Source organism: Cucumis melo, chromosome 7, assembly GCF_025177605.1.
Source record: "Cucumis melo cultivar AY chromosome 7, USDA_Cmelo_AY_1.0, whole genome shotgun sequence".
Lineage (NCBI taxonomy): Eukaryota > Viridiplantae > Streptophyta > Magnoliopsida > Cucurbitales > Cucurbitaceae > Cucumis > Cucumis melo.
In genome coordinates, this window is record NC_066863.1 from 29,554,582 (window position 1) to 29,568,741 (window position 14,160).

Here is a 14,160-nt window from a genome sequence, read left to right on the forward strand (position 1 = left end):
TGTTGATCTGTCATTTCCCCCCCTTTTCCCTCCTTTCCCTTCTACTTATATTTCCATTATTTTTGTATTATATTTTGTTGATTATCTAATATTTCATATTTGTTGCACCTTTCCCTTTTTTTTTTTTTTTTTTTTTTTTTTTTGATTTTGAGGAGGAAGAAGAAATTTCGTCAAGTATTGAAGAGAATTCTTTTATTGGCCTACGAACCTGACTATTGGGCCCACCAAATTAGATTTAGACAGAGTTTTTGGGCTTTAAGTAGAATTAAATATATTTTTGGGTTGGATTGATCTTTGAGCCCAAATCTTAATACTAAATTAGGCAAAGCTATTTTATCTAGTCCAATGGCCCAATGGTTACTACGAAAGCACCAGATGTCATCAACATTTGTCAACTTACATCTTCAATTACATTTTAAAATATACCTTAACTTTTAATTAACCACAAATTTCATCATCTATAATTTCTCATTTGACAGGGTTGTTTGTTAAAAATATTATTGTTTTTAAAAATATCTTTTGCGTATTATCTTTTTCTTCATGTTTTTTTTCTTTTTTAACCTCATCTCTATCATATTTGTTTCAAACGTTTGTTCAAATACATCTTCTTTTTTTAGGGGTGATTTTAAAAAGAAAGTTTACATATCAAATCCTTGGATGAAAGAAACATAAGAAAGTTGAGATGCAGAAGTGAATAAAACATGTTTTCATGGGTTCCTAGTTTATGATGACCGTTTAGCAAATCTGGTACGCACACCTTTGCCTTTACATGAAAAGAAAGTTTATTGAGAATTTAAGATACTAAATAATAATCCTAACTACTACAAGTCTACAACTAGGGTGTGTGTGTGGTTAATGAAAAACGTTCTGATCATAGTTGATGATGTTTTTTAAAGTGACACAGTGATAATTCAGACCTCGCACGTATCACACGTATAAGTTGTGTGTGTGTTGGTTGGAGAGTGACTGTGAGAGATATTCCCACCTCCCACGTATCGCCTTCAATGTCACGATCGTACGCCATTTTCCCATTTGCATGCGACTCGGATCATCTTCATTATTTCACTTTTAAGGCAAATATCATTCTCTCTTTTTCTTACCCGTTATCCATTCTTCTTCTTCCTGCCGCCCGATTTAAACCCCCCACCCAACTCTTCTTCTCCAACCCATCCACTGTTTCACTTCATTTAGGCACCGCATTTCAGGTTTCTCTTCTCACTTTCGGCTCCCCTTTCGCTTTTGCTTTTGCAATGCCCTTTCTATTGCCTTCCCAATGAATCCCTAGGTCTCTGCGTTTTTCTTGATGAATCGCGAGGTTTAAGTCTTCTATTTCGGAGGATCTTGTTCCCAGTCTTTGGGCCCTGATTGGAAGTTTATCTCAAGTCTCTCTGTTCTTGGACTTTCTTGAATGATTTTTGTTGGTTTCCTGCTGGGTTTATGTTTTTCTAGAGGGGAATGGGTATTTCTTCGCTTTTGAAACAGAGCATTGAGTTTAAAAGCTGGTTTTTGGTGTTTGGGTGTTTCCCTCGGCTTTTTATTATTTTAGGCCTTTTTCTCCTGTTGTTTTGGGCCAGTTTAAAGGTCGTGCAATTTAGTTGGCATGGGAAGGATTTAATGCAATTGCTATACGATTTTAGGGGGAAATCTGATAATATAAGAGCGGGGATCTGGTTGAAAACCAATGTTGTTGAGGTTTGCAATTTCACTTGTGGAATTAGTAGACGATTGGATTGGTTGAAGAAGAATGGATTCCTTTTCTGTAAGTTCAATTTAGTTGCAAAGTCCAAATGGGCTGTGGATTCGGAGGGTGATGTTAGAAGTGATGAGAAGAATGAAATGTTGGAAGAAGATGTTCAGAATGAAGAGAAAGAGAATTATTCTGAAGATGGCGAATTCGATGTCATTAAACTAAGGGAATTAGTGAAAATTGAAAGGAAGCAGAAGAAGGAAGCTCTTGAAGAGCTTGAGAAGGAAAGAATGGCAGCTGCAACAGCAGCTGAAGAGGCAATGGCTATGATTTTTCGTCTTCAACATGAGAAGAGTGCAACCGAAATTCGAGCCAATCAGTCTCATCGATTAATGGAGCAAAAGCAGCAATATTGTCAAGAAGTTATTGAATGCTTGCAAAGGATTATCATGGAATATGAGTCAGAGGTAAGTTTAACCGAGCAACCGTGTTTCTGCAGGCCAAAACAGAAGCTACAACCAACAAGATCAGTCGAAGACGATGCAAGCCTCTTACAATTCGACATGGATTTTGTTCTGGAAGATGATGATGTACTGGTGAACAACATTGGCATGGACCTCAAGGAGATGTAAGTCCATGAACACAACCTTTGTATGATACTAACATAGATTTCTATAATTTTATGCTATATAGTTGCATAACTTGGCTTCAATATTGGATTGGAGATGAGAAGCGATAGCCCATCTCCATCTTTCTTGAACTTCCTTTGCTACTCAATAGCACAGTAGTGAGATAAAAAATAAGGGAAATGTATATCCTTTCTATTGGAAATGTATTATAGTTGTCTTGAATGTAGGGCTTTGCCTCTTTGGTAAAACCGATAGTATATACTAATTCCCAACCAAAATCATGGCATTATGGACTAGAATGTATGGAGGAATGGGAATGAACTCCATCCAACCAAACTTTGAAACGAGAAAGATATTCGGATTGATGTAGTTATAAACTAAGAACAACTGGAAAGAAGATTTGAAGCACAAAGCTCCAGTTCTCTTTATCACTGCTTAAGAGGCACTAAATGCTTTCTTAGACTTTGTTTGGTGATGATTATTTTTAGCTACTTGTTTTGAAAATATAAGCTTGGTTATTTTGCATCTTTTAGAACACTTGAAATTTCTAGCCCAATTTAAAAAGTAAGTAGATAGCTACCTAGTTCCTGAAACTATGGGGTGTTTGGGCGCTATAATAGCACACTCCACGTGTTTGGGGCTGCAATTGCATTAGTTCGTTTTCAAATATTAAAACCTACATTGAACTTCAATATTACTTTTTCTAGTTCATTTTTTACCTTGTTTACTATTTCCTTCTTTTCTTCTTCTTTGTTATAGTACTATTATAACTCGAATTAAAATAGTTTGCACCCTAAATATAAACTATTATAACCTACAAACTATTGTAACCACAAAGTATAATAACTAACTTAGTTCTTCAAACATCTATAAAAGTTATAAGAGTTATAAGTTGTTATATACTCTAGTAGAAGGTGGAAAATTTGGGACTTCAAAGGGTAGTACTTCTAGCCATCCTTATTTTAGGAATGTTTCTAAAAGTAGATTAGAGAAACAGGAAGAAGTGCAACTCACCCGCTGTCAACTTTAGGAATGAATCACTATCAAACTAGTCCCAATGTTTTCACTTTGGTGAGTTTCTTGGTACCTAATACCAGTTGCTTCCATTATAAACAAAATGGATGGCAGTGTGTCGGGGCATTGGGCAGACCTCCTTTTCCAATTCCCTCCATTTTTAAGCAAAGTTTATTTTTTCTGTTCTGATTTTTACTTCAAGAAGACAGTTAATAAGGAGGTTTAAACAAAGAGTGTGATTTGTTCCAGCATGTACGTGCCACTTGATTTAAGATCAGCATTCTCCATGCATAGTGGAGTGGTGTTACTGCAGAAATGGCATACCAAACTATAAAAAACTATGACCAACTCGACAATATTTGCCTAAGCTATTCAACAAATCCATTAAACCGTTTTGTTATATATAATATAGGGGTTAAAAAAATTAATATAAATTGCCTTTTTAATTCAAGTTAGTAAACTCTAGAACTAAAAGTAAAATTGCAACCTTTCAAAAGGTTCAAAGAAGAGTAACATCTAAAAGATCATAAAAACTACATACATGAATATTTGGTTAATAACACCTAAAGACATTAGTCCAAAATGAACTATAGGGCTGTTTGGAGATTTGTTATTAGTTCATATTTGAATTGAGTGTTTTGGATCGATTTTTAATAACAAACTCATTTTGTTTCAACAATTTTATCAACGTAACGTTCTTTCTCGTGCATTTCATTTCCTCTTTGATTCCTTTCTCATTTCAAGACCTCTTAGATTTTCAACGATTCTAATTACACATCCCAATCGGCCAAATAGCTCATTCCAATGGGCCAAATAGCTCTTACTTGTGTGAGTAAGAAGCCCTAGAGCTGGCAAAAAATTCTCCATCCCATTGTATGAGGTCAATGAATTTTGAGTAGTACTGGTTGCTATTGGTTTTTAAAAAAGAAAGAAACCTTTTTCTTTCTTATATTTTTGAATACACGTTTCTTTTTCTATTATTAGAGGAGTCATTTTGGAATTGGGCAGCATCTAATTAATTTGTGTTTTAGTGACTTTTAATGCAATAATCGATTCCAATATAGAATGAATAATTTAATGGAATACAATCAACTATCTTGTGTTTTGATTATTCACCACACATTTCATGCTTGTTTGTTTGTTGGGTTCTCATGTTATTATTGGTCGTCATCGTTTCAAAACCTTTAGCAAAGAATGTGTTGGGACGGAAGAGGTAATCTACTTTCTAAATATTTTATTTTATTTTATACTTTTTTTAATTAATGTGATTAATGTGATTTGATGGATTTTACACATTACTTATATTTAATTCTTCATAATTGAGAGTAGAACTAAATGGGACCACATTTACCTTCATTCTTTAAATTGTCAACTCTGTTTGTTATTTTCTAATACTCATCAAGTTTTTTTTTTTTTTTTTTTTTTGGTTTCTTTATTATACTATATTTAAAAACAAATATTTTTTTTTCTTTCAAGTCTAATTATTCATCAATTAAACATTAAACATAAATGTGTATGCAATTAAATTGCTATATCAATTACATTGTCTTTGTTACCCTACATTATATTTTATTTGCTTACTTTTTTGCCCCTTTTCATAAACGGTCATCAATCCAATAATCTATATTTTGTAAAATTTCTAACGTCATGGATTAAATCAATGAATTTGTAATTTCAATTCCAGATAAATATTAATAACTTATATTTTTTTTATTGATTTTTATTTTATTTTTTGTTCATTTTTATTCTTGAATAAGTAGATGTGGCCTAATTTAATTACAACGTTTTAGTGAACATCCAATATTCTAAAGGAAAAATGCTATTTTTAACCTAGAAAAATTTTCACCTTATAAAACTAAGCTCTTTTTTTTTTAACCACTTTTTCTAACGGTTTTTCTTTTTTTCTTTTTTGAGATTTTAAGTGAAGGACTACACATGGAGAGAAGATATCGTTTCGTCCTTCATCTAACTATTTTCCATTTTACTTGTTTTTATTCAACTTTTCAATTCCAATTTCGATTAATTTTAAACCTTAAGTAAAAAATACCTTTGGAATTTCTCAAAAGGATAGAAAGTTTTCTATTTAAAAAAAAAAAAAAGGTTCTTACCTGAAATTTCTCTTAAAGAATTGAAACTTTGGGAGAGACTCAATAAATTTCAATTAGAGGTTTAACTTAAGTTTGATTTATTAATATTGAATTAAAGAAAATAATATTTACGTTTAAAAAAAAAAAAATCTGTCTTTCTTTACGGTTTCACGAGAAGGAGCAACATTTTTTATTTATTTATTTAATATTAATCATAAATAATATGAAAAGAAAAAAATTATAATTGGAATCAAAGAAAATAAACATTTAGGTAAAAGTAATTTTCTTAAAAATAATAAAATAAACAAATTATTTACGATGCATACAAAAAATAAATATTTTGTCAATTTTACTATTTTTGACCATTCAAAAATTAATTATTCTGAACATCGTTTCTTTAATTTAATATATTTACAAATAATATTTAAAAACTTATAATTAAAAATAAAAAAAAAATATTTATATTAAAAAAATTCTTATTTTGCCAAAGTCAAAATATTTTTATCAATTTTATCTTTTACAGTATTTTTTTCGTAAATTTTATTTATTTATTATTGTTGGTTTTGAGTTTGAAAAAAAAACTAAAAACTTTTTCACAAGAATAGGAATTAATGAAATTTTAATTTTCAGTTATTATGGAAAATTTGACATAAGAAAATTTTCAATTTGAGAAATCTTAATAAAAAAAAACGTAAAATTTAAAATTAAAATTGTGTCGGAAAAGTTATAGTAAAAGGAGGTAAAATTTAAAATTAGTGAATGTCAATGTGGTATACTATCACGTGGGGTCCTTTCATTCAAAATTTGGATGTTCAAAAAAAATCTTAAACCTATCAGTCTCCAACTCAAACCAAGAGTAGGATTGAATTGGTCTAAATTTTGCGTTGAGTTGGATTGAGTTAGAAAATTGGATTAAAAAAATTAAGTTGAGTAATTGGGTTGTCCAAACAAGGGGTCGGGTTAATATGACATTATCCGATTATATAATCTTTTAAATGAAAATGGTAGACTTGAGATATGAATGTATAACATCTATAGTTCACCTTACCCCTTAAATGATAAGTTGTTCACCGTAAATATTGAATGATAATATGAAAATCTATCTAAATTATGAAGAGGAAAAAAAAAAACGTCAACCCAACCTATATTTTTTTGGGTTTGATTGGATTTGGTTGACTTTAGACGTTGAATCTATATGACTCATCTTTTGTTAATTGGATACTTTGAGTTCGATCCATAATTTTTCTCTTGGACATTAATGTTAACAATATCTATAATATTTGTAATTTTTCTACTTTGTAAAAAAAATTCTCTATTAGATGTGAAATAATCGGACTTTTATTTGAATGTGGGGCTAAATTATACTAAATATCCTTAAAATTTAAATAATTGGTGACTTTTAAAAGTTAAAAAAAAAGGTGAAAAATTATCATTATTATTATTGTTGGATGGAGACCTTTGTGATTTGTTTAAAAAATAACTTTGAATTTTAAAAAGTTTCCAAAGTATCAATAAACTATATATATATATATATATATATACCTTACTATTTTTATACATAAACAAATATAGTTAATACTTCATAACATGAATATCTACCATCTTTCAAAAGTAGAATTAGTATCTTTAATTAAAAAATAAATAAATATTAAAATTGCTTTTAGGTTAATCTACTCTTGTCGTTTGACTATTCATATTAGTAGTCGAATGTTTACAACGAGCCAAATACGTTCTTTTTGTGTTTGACCATTTTATACTTTTGTCAACTTTTTAGGGTAAGATTTTTAATTTAGGAGTATTGTGGAATTTTATGCTTTATCTTTAAGTAAGTTGGATTTATATTTTATTGTGATAAAATTGGTGCAAAAACAAAAGTAAAATAAAGATAATCTATATAAAAAAAATATGATATTCATGACTTCGTTTGGTATTAATTTGTTTTTGTTTTTCTTTTTCAAATTAAGTTTGCAAAGTTTAAACGATCCAGATAAATTTTAAAAGTATAAAAATAGGTAACTTGTTTTTATTGTATTCAAGAAACTCAAAGATAGAAGGAAAAGAAGACAAACTATAGAAAAACTATTAAAGTAAACTTGATTTCTTTTGTTTAAATAAATATTTTGTTAATTTTATATTTTTTTACGATTTTTCTATAAAAGAATTTTTTTTTTCCGAAAATATTTAAAGTATTGTCGTCCATAAGAATAGATTATGATTTAGCTATTACGATATAAATAAATACATATAATAACGACGACTAATCGTAGATAAATTATAATATTTTATTATATTTTATAAATGTTCAGATCTACTAAAAATAGACGTAATAATGTAATGAAGCATACATCTTATGTGTCCCTCTAATAAATAAGTAAATAAATGTGAAATAAAAAACTAACAAGAACCCATCTGTCTCCTTCCCTTTTCTTTCCCTCTCCGCTCTTTCTCTCTCTAAACTAAATCGGAGTTTAGAGAGGGAAACGTCCGGCGCCACATTGGATCGCCCGAACAAGAAATCCAAGATCGATTGTGTAGGAAGGGAGGATGGGAATGAAGAGATTTGCGTTGCTTCTTTGCGCAGATGATTCGGAATACGTTAAAATGAAATACGGAGGATACTTCGGAGTGTTCGTCAGAATGTTGGGCGAAGAAGGCGAGGCTTGGGATCGTTTCCGTGTGGCTGCCGGTGAGTTCCCCGCAGATGATCAGATAGCCGACTACGACGGATTTGTGATTTCGGGTAGCTGCAACGACGCTCACGGCGACGATCCTTGGATCTGCCGATTGATCGCTTTGTTGCAGAGATTGGCGTCCTTGAACAAGCGAATTCTCGGCATTTGCTTCGGCCATCAGGTATTTTTCTGATTTCGCTTCTTTTTTTTCTTTTTTTTTTTCTCGAGTTAGTGGGAAAAATTAACTAAATCTTGAGTCTAATTTTCTTTTGGTTTTCAAAATGTTAATGAATTAATTTTGATTTTTAGAAGCAGTGTGCTACTTTACTCGCTCTCAAAATGTTAATAGTTTCATTTTGAGGGTTATAATTTAGTTTTTATCCCGTCATTTAAATATTTGTGAAGGCAATTTAATTATTATTATTTTAAAATCCATCGATATACATGAACACCTAAATCTCGAGATTTAATCGAATTGGAAACCAAATCCAAAAAAATCAGCCTATCTACTCTCATCTTCAAATTTCTTTCTGTGTCCTCCCTTTTCTATCAATAATAAAATCAAACCAAAATTTAAAAACTAAAAAATAGCTTTCTAGAAATTGTTTTTATTTTGAAAAATTGACAAATAATTTCGCCATTCCATATAAAAAAATATGCGAATACTTGTAAGAGACCGAAGAAATACACCTACTTTCCAGAAAAAGAAAAACAAAAAAATCTAATTAAATTAAATGGGCCTTAGACTACAAAATGAAATGGTTGTATTAAATGGGCCTTAAACTTTTCTAACATTTAATTGACTATTGTGGTCATTTTAAATTTTGAACATAGTAGATTAGATTAAGACATAAATTCTTTTAGATAAAATATTGTGGTATTAATTAGTTTTACATCTAAATTATTTGCTTAAGAATAGCTGTACTTTTTAGTTTCCATAACGTTACAATGTTTCTATGTCTCTCGTCTATTGTTTCTTCTTTTATAGAACGAGAAACTAAACTACGATCGATAACTATTTACATTTTCTGTTTTTATCGAAACTTGTTTAATGATCTTTTTTTCTTGTTTCTCGTTTGTTGTATTATTTTTCTAAATATTTTTGTTTATTTTTTTAGTTTAAATATGAGTTAATTATGTAAAAAATAATATATACATATATATATATATATATAATTCATTAAAATATAGAAAATTTATAAAATATTGATATTATCAAATACACATAAATTTCGTTGCAAATTTAATAATGACAATACAATAATTTTTATTAATCCTATGTTGTTAAAAAAATTGATTTTAAATATTATTTTTCGTTTGATTCAAATTCAACCTAATTATATTATTATATTATTTAAGTCAATTATAAAATAAAACAAGTTAAAAGGAAAATATTTTAAAAAAATGAAAAAAAAAATGCAATCAAAGTTTGGATATCGAATCTAAGATGTACACGTCAAAAGTGTATATAAGTATGTCTCCTTACCAATGAGCCAACCATAGATTCTGAAACGTAAATAAAATAAAATAGGAATACAACTTTCTCTATTCTTGCCCAACTTTTAGAAATGTTCCTTAAATTTTGGGAACGAAAAGAGAAAACTATTAACCTAACACATTCTTTTTTCAAGAAAATAGAAATATAATATGAAACAAGAACGTTATCAAATGAATCCTAAAAAATAGATAAAAATAAATCTTAATTTTAAAATGTATTTCTAAAATTAGAATAAATTTTAGATTTGTTTGGAATAATTTTTTAAAATATTTTTTAAATTTATAAATATTTATTTTAAACACTTAAATTGTCTAGATGTATACATAATGCCAATTTAATAATTATTAGATTTGTTGATTGATAACTTTATTTACTCTTTATCTGAAAGTTGTGAAGGAAAATTTACATTTTTAAAACTTTAATGGTTTGGTGTTGAGTTTTTAAAATAGATCACTTCAGTCTTCAAATTTTTAGAAATGTGTGTATAAGCTTTAAATTTGCAATATGCAAACTTTTATTGCACGAGTTTTTAAAATTGATGTGGAAAATCTATGCAAATTAGTTTTGAGAGCTGATGACTAAGAATGTAGTTTTTCCTCCATTTATTTGATTTATTTTATATTGAAACTATATTTCTTAGCTAATCGATTTGGTGTTAGCTCAATTTCGCCAATATAAACTCATTTTTACATATTCACAATTAATATTCTTTATATTTAGGTCGCATGTTAGATAATGAATTTTAGTTGTCAACACTCTTGACAATAAAATAATGTACCGTATGCTATCCTTTTATTTTATTCCAATTATACCATTCAATCTTTAATAAAATCAATTCCTAATAAATCAAGTCTATGAATATTGCTAAAGTTATTCTTAGAATCTCACATTGAAAATACATTTTATCTTGGATTTGGGTTTTGATTATTGTTATATTTTCATATCTCAAAATATTACTACGTAACGTGTCTTTAGATTTTAAATTAAATTATTTTATATGATTTCAATATTTTTTTTTTCTTTTACATGTAATATTTTGTTAAATTTAACTTTGGTCTTTGACACAGCTTTAAGGTAATTAACTAAAATGATTCTTTTTAACGGCCATGTAAAGTTGGTGAAAACAAGTAACTAAATTAAGTAATAGACCTTGACACTAAATATTAAAAATATGAAACAAAATTGAAAAGGAAAAAGTAAAATAGACCAAATGAAAATTAAAATCTAATAAAAGGTAAAATTTAAAAATTTTAAATACCAAATAGGAATTAAATTTAAAAGGAAACAAAAAGAAAATGTAATTTAGCCACAAATGTATTCTGGTCACTAATTCTAGAAAAGAAAAATTGTAAGCAAACGAAATCACAATTACGTGAGACTATTTTGGTTGGTACCAGGTTGTTTTATTTATTTGATGTTTGTGATATGTTTGCTTCTGATTGGAGGTCTACTAACTTTTGTTGGTCACAGTCAGGTTAGATTTTCTTATTCAACATAATTAATGTTGCGTTTGCGAATATTAGAGACGAGAGAGAGAAAGTTGTAAAACACACCATTTTTTAGGTTAAATATCAAAAGTTTTCGATAAATCTTCATTTTTAGGATAAATGACAAAAACTATTTATGAAATATAGTGGAAATTATAATTACACAGTATAAGTGATTTTAACATTTGTATTGTAGAAAAAAAGTTTATATTTGTAGAAATATTAGGATAAGTGGCAAAAAAAAGAAATGTAAAACTTTAGGAACCCAACCTTTACGACAAAATATTTAAGGGTTTAATCGTGATCATCCTAAGTCTTTAGGAGTGAATTTTAAAATTTTATCTTAATTTTAATTAATTAAAAGTTAATTGGAAAAGTTATTATAGTTTTTCATGCTTCACAATATACTAAGTTTTATTTTGGAAAAGTCAATTGACAGTATATGGCTTTCTAAAACATCAATAATATAAGCTAACATTAGAGATCACAATCTTAACAATCAAATGTTATAGATTCGGGCAGATTCTCACGTGAAATTAATTAAAGTGAGCGTAAGCTATCCCATATATTTACGAATATCGAAAAAAATCTTAAACAAGGAATGAAAAAACACATTTTAAACATCGAATAAAAAAGAGACATTTTCAAATATAGCAAAATGAATCAAATTATTTACAAAATATAGTAAAATTTTATATTATATTAATGATAGATAGTGACATATATGTAGTCAATGATAGAAGTTTATAGCAATGTTTATTATTGATATAATATAAAATTTTGCTATATCTTATAAATATTTTGGTACGAGATTCTCTTTCTATATTTTAACATTATTTAAGTGTTTTAATATTTATTATGTGTATACGGAGAAGAGAAATTGTAAAAAACGGCAAAATAAACAAACTATTTATGCTATATGATTAAAAACTGGTTATACTTTAGGATAAATTATTTACATTTTAAGACAAAATAAAATGTAATAAGATTTGATGGTGTAGAAATTTTATAAAAAAATTGTATTTTCTTATTATCCTTGAAAGAACCAAAAAGAAAGTTGTTGGGTGATTTAGAAAAAGAAGATATAAAATTTGGAGGTTAATATATTGTGAAATTGACAGTTTAGTAAAATAATATGAAAATAAAAAAGATTTGTTTAATGGGTTGAGATTTGTATAGATACTGGGACGAGCTTTGGGGGGAAAGACGGGCAGGGGTAGATCTGGATGGGACATTGGGATCACGACCGTAAACGTGTCTTCATCTTACAAACTCTTCTCGTCGCTCAAAATACCCACCACCCTCTCCGTTATCGAATGCCATCGTGACGAGGTTTGCGTCCTTATAAATAATTATTTTATATTAGTAATTCTACTTTTTAAATATTTAAATTCGACCACCAAAATGGATTCAAAATTAGAAGAGTATTCTTTTTAGCTCAAACTAATTACCTACAAATAGCTATTTTACCATTTTTAGATTTACTTTCGAGTTTCATCCTTAAACTTTACACCTCTGTCTAATTAATTATCCCAACTTTAGAAAATGTTTGTTTAACTATATATCTAATCTTTTGTGTATAAATAGTTTCTTAATCTACAACTTTTTCTCCAATAGCTCAATTTACCCTTTTGAAATTTTTTTAAATACTCAAATCTATTAAAAGGTTTGTAAAGTTTCAAATTCATATATTTTTAAATTTCTATGGTTCTATTAGAATAGAAGCATGAAATATTAAAAACTTACCATTTTTAAAGAAAGTATCTATCCAATCATACTTGTCTATAAAGTTTAGGTATAAACGAGAAAAATATTGCTCTAACTGTTAATAACCAGCCAAATTTGTATCTTGATAAGTTCTAATTTCGTGGATACGTGAAAAATGATACAGATCTACGAACTTCCTTCAGAGGCTGAAGTGATTGGGCAGTCAGATAAATATGGCATAGAGATGTTCAAATACAGGGATCACATCCTAGGCATTCAAGGTCACCCTGAGTACACTAAAGACATTCTCCTACACCTAATTGATCGCCTTGTCCTCCGAGAACTCATCACGGTAAGGTCCATTGTGGGTTAATTTCTATCATGGTCTCGTACTAGTTCTTAAACATTTTTTTCCTTATGAAGTTGAATATGTGGAAGTTGGGTATTTGAATCTTTGACCTCAAGGTCAATGACATGCATCTTAATTATTTGATCTATGCTCAGTTTTACTTCTTAAGTACGTATATTAGGTGCTTGCAATGAGTAACACTTTTGAGATTGAGAACAAAGCGTACAAAAAAACATTTTTAAGGAGTTACAGTATAGTAAAATATATCTATTCATGAGACTTTTATTAACGGTACAATCTATCATTAATAAACTTTTAAAGTTTGATTTAAGTTTTGTTATACCTTCAAATTCTTTTGCATTGTAAAATATTGCGAAATATATATTTTGGTTTGATTGTTATATTTTTTCTAACTGTTGCATCTTACAGCATCTATATACGTATTTTGATCATTGAACTAATTGTAATAATTTGTGAAAATTGGAAAATGTTCTATATTGGGGCTAGGATGAATTTGCTGAGGAGATGAGGAGTAATTTGGAAGAAGGTGAGGCAGATAGGGAAGCATGGAAGAGGCTTTGCATCAACTTTCTCAAAGGTGGGTTGTGATTTTAGGGAAAAATGAGTTTTTTCTTCTTCAATGTAAATATGGGCTTCAACGTTTAAACAGTGTTGGTTTGGTCCTTAGGTTTGAGTATGAATGGCTTGGGACTAGATCTAGTGCACCTATGTATGCTAATTATACGAGCTATGTAAACTTAGATTTTAGAAACCAATTCCTCCCATCATGTTAAGCACTTGTAAGAGATATTTGGTTCACGAATCATATTTATCTAATTTAAGGTTAAGAAGCCTTAACCTTTATTTCATATGCGACCATTTGCTTTTTAGTTATCAACAAATTGTTATGGCCTATTTGTTACTAAGTAATTTTTGTTCACCAATTAGTATTTGTTGTGGTGTGATTAAAGTCGCATTGGTTGAATAAGCATGTTGAATAAGTATTACAAAGTATTATTCAATAAAGACA

General features: G+C 28.7%; 2 protein-coding genes across 3 annotated transcripts; both read left to right on the forward strand.

Moving 5' to 3' along the window:
• The first annotated feature begins 980 nt into the window (after positions 1-980).
• LOC103494857 (uncharacterized) lies at positions 981-2,538 on the forward strand. The gene has a single exon (XM_008456235.3). The coding sequence runs from the start codon at positions 1,456-1,458 to the stop codon at positions 2,317-2,319; it is 864 nt and encodes a 287-aa protein (XP_008454457.2). The 5' UTR covers positions 981-1,455; the 3' UTR covers positions 2,320-2,538.
• Positions 2,539-7,767: 5,229 nt separating this feature from the next.
• Positions 7,768-13,999, forward strand: LOC103494858 (gamma-glutamyl peptidase 5-like). 2 transcript variants are annotated; one of them, XM_008456236.3, is made up of 4 exons: positions 7,768-8,270; positions 12,254-12,406; positions 12,966-13,133; positions 13,638-13,999. In XM_008456236.3, exons 1-4 carry the CDS (start codon positions 7,962-7,964, stop codon positions 13,737-13,739), a joined length of 732 nt encoding a protein of 243 aa, XP_008454458.1. In that variant the 5' UTR covers positions 7,768-7,961; the 3' UTR covers positions 13,740-13,999. The 2 variants fall into 2 exon arrangements, with proteins under 2 accessions (XP_008454458.1, XP_008454459.1); XM_008456237.3 differs by lacking the exon at positions 12,254-12,406 and having other exon boundaries at positions 7,797-8,270.
• Positions 14,000-14,160: the final 161 nt, after the last annotated feature.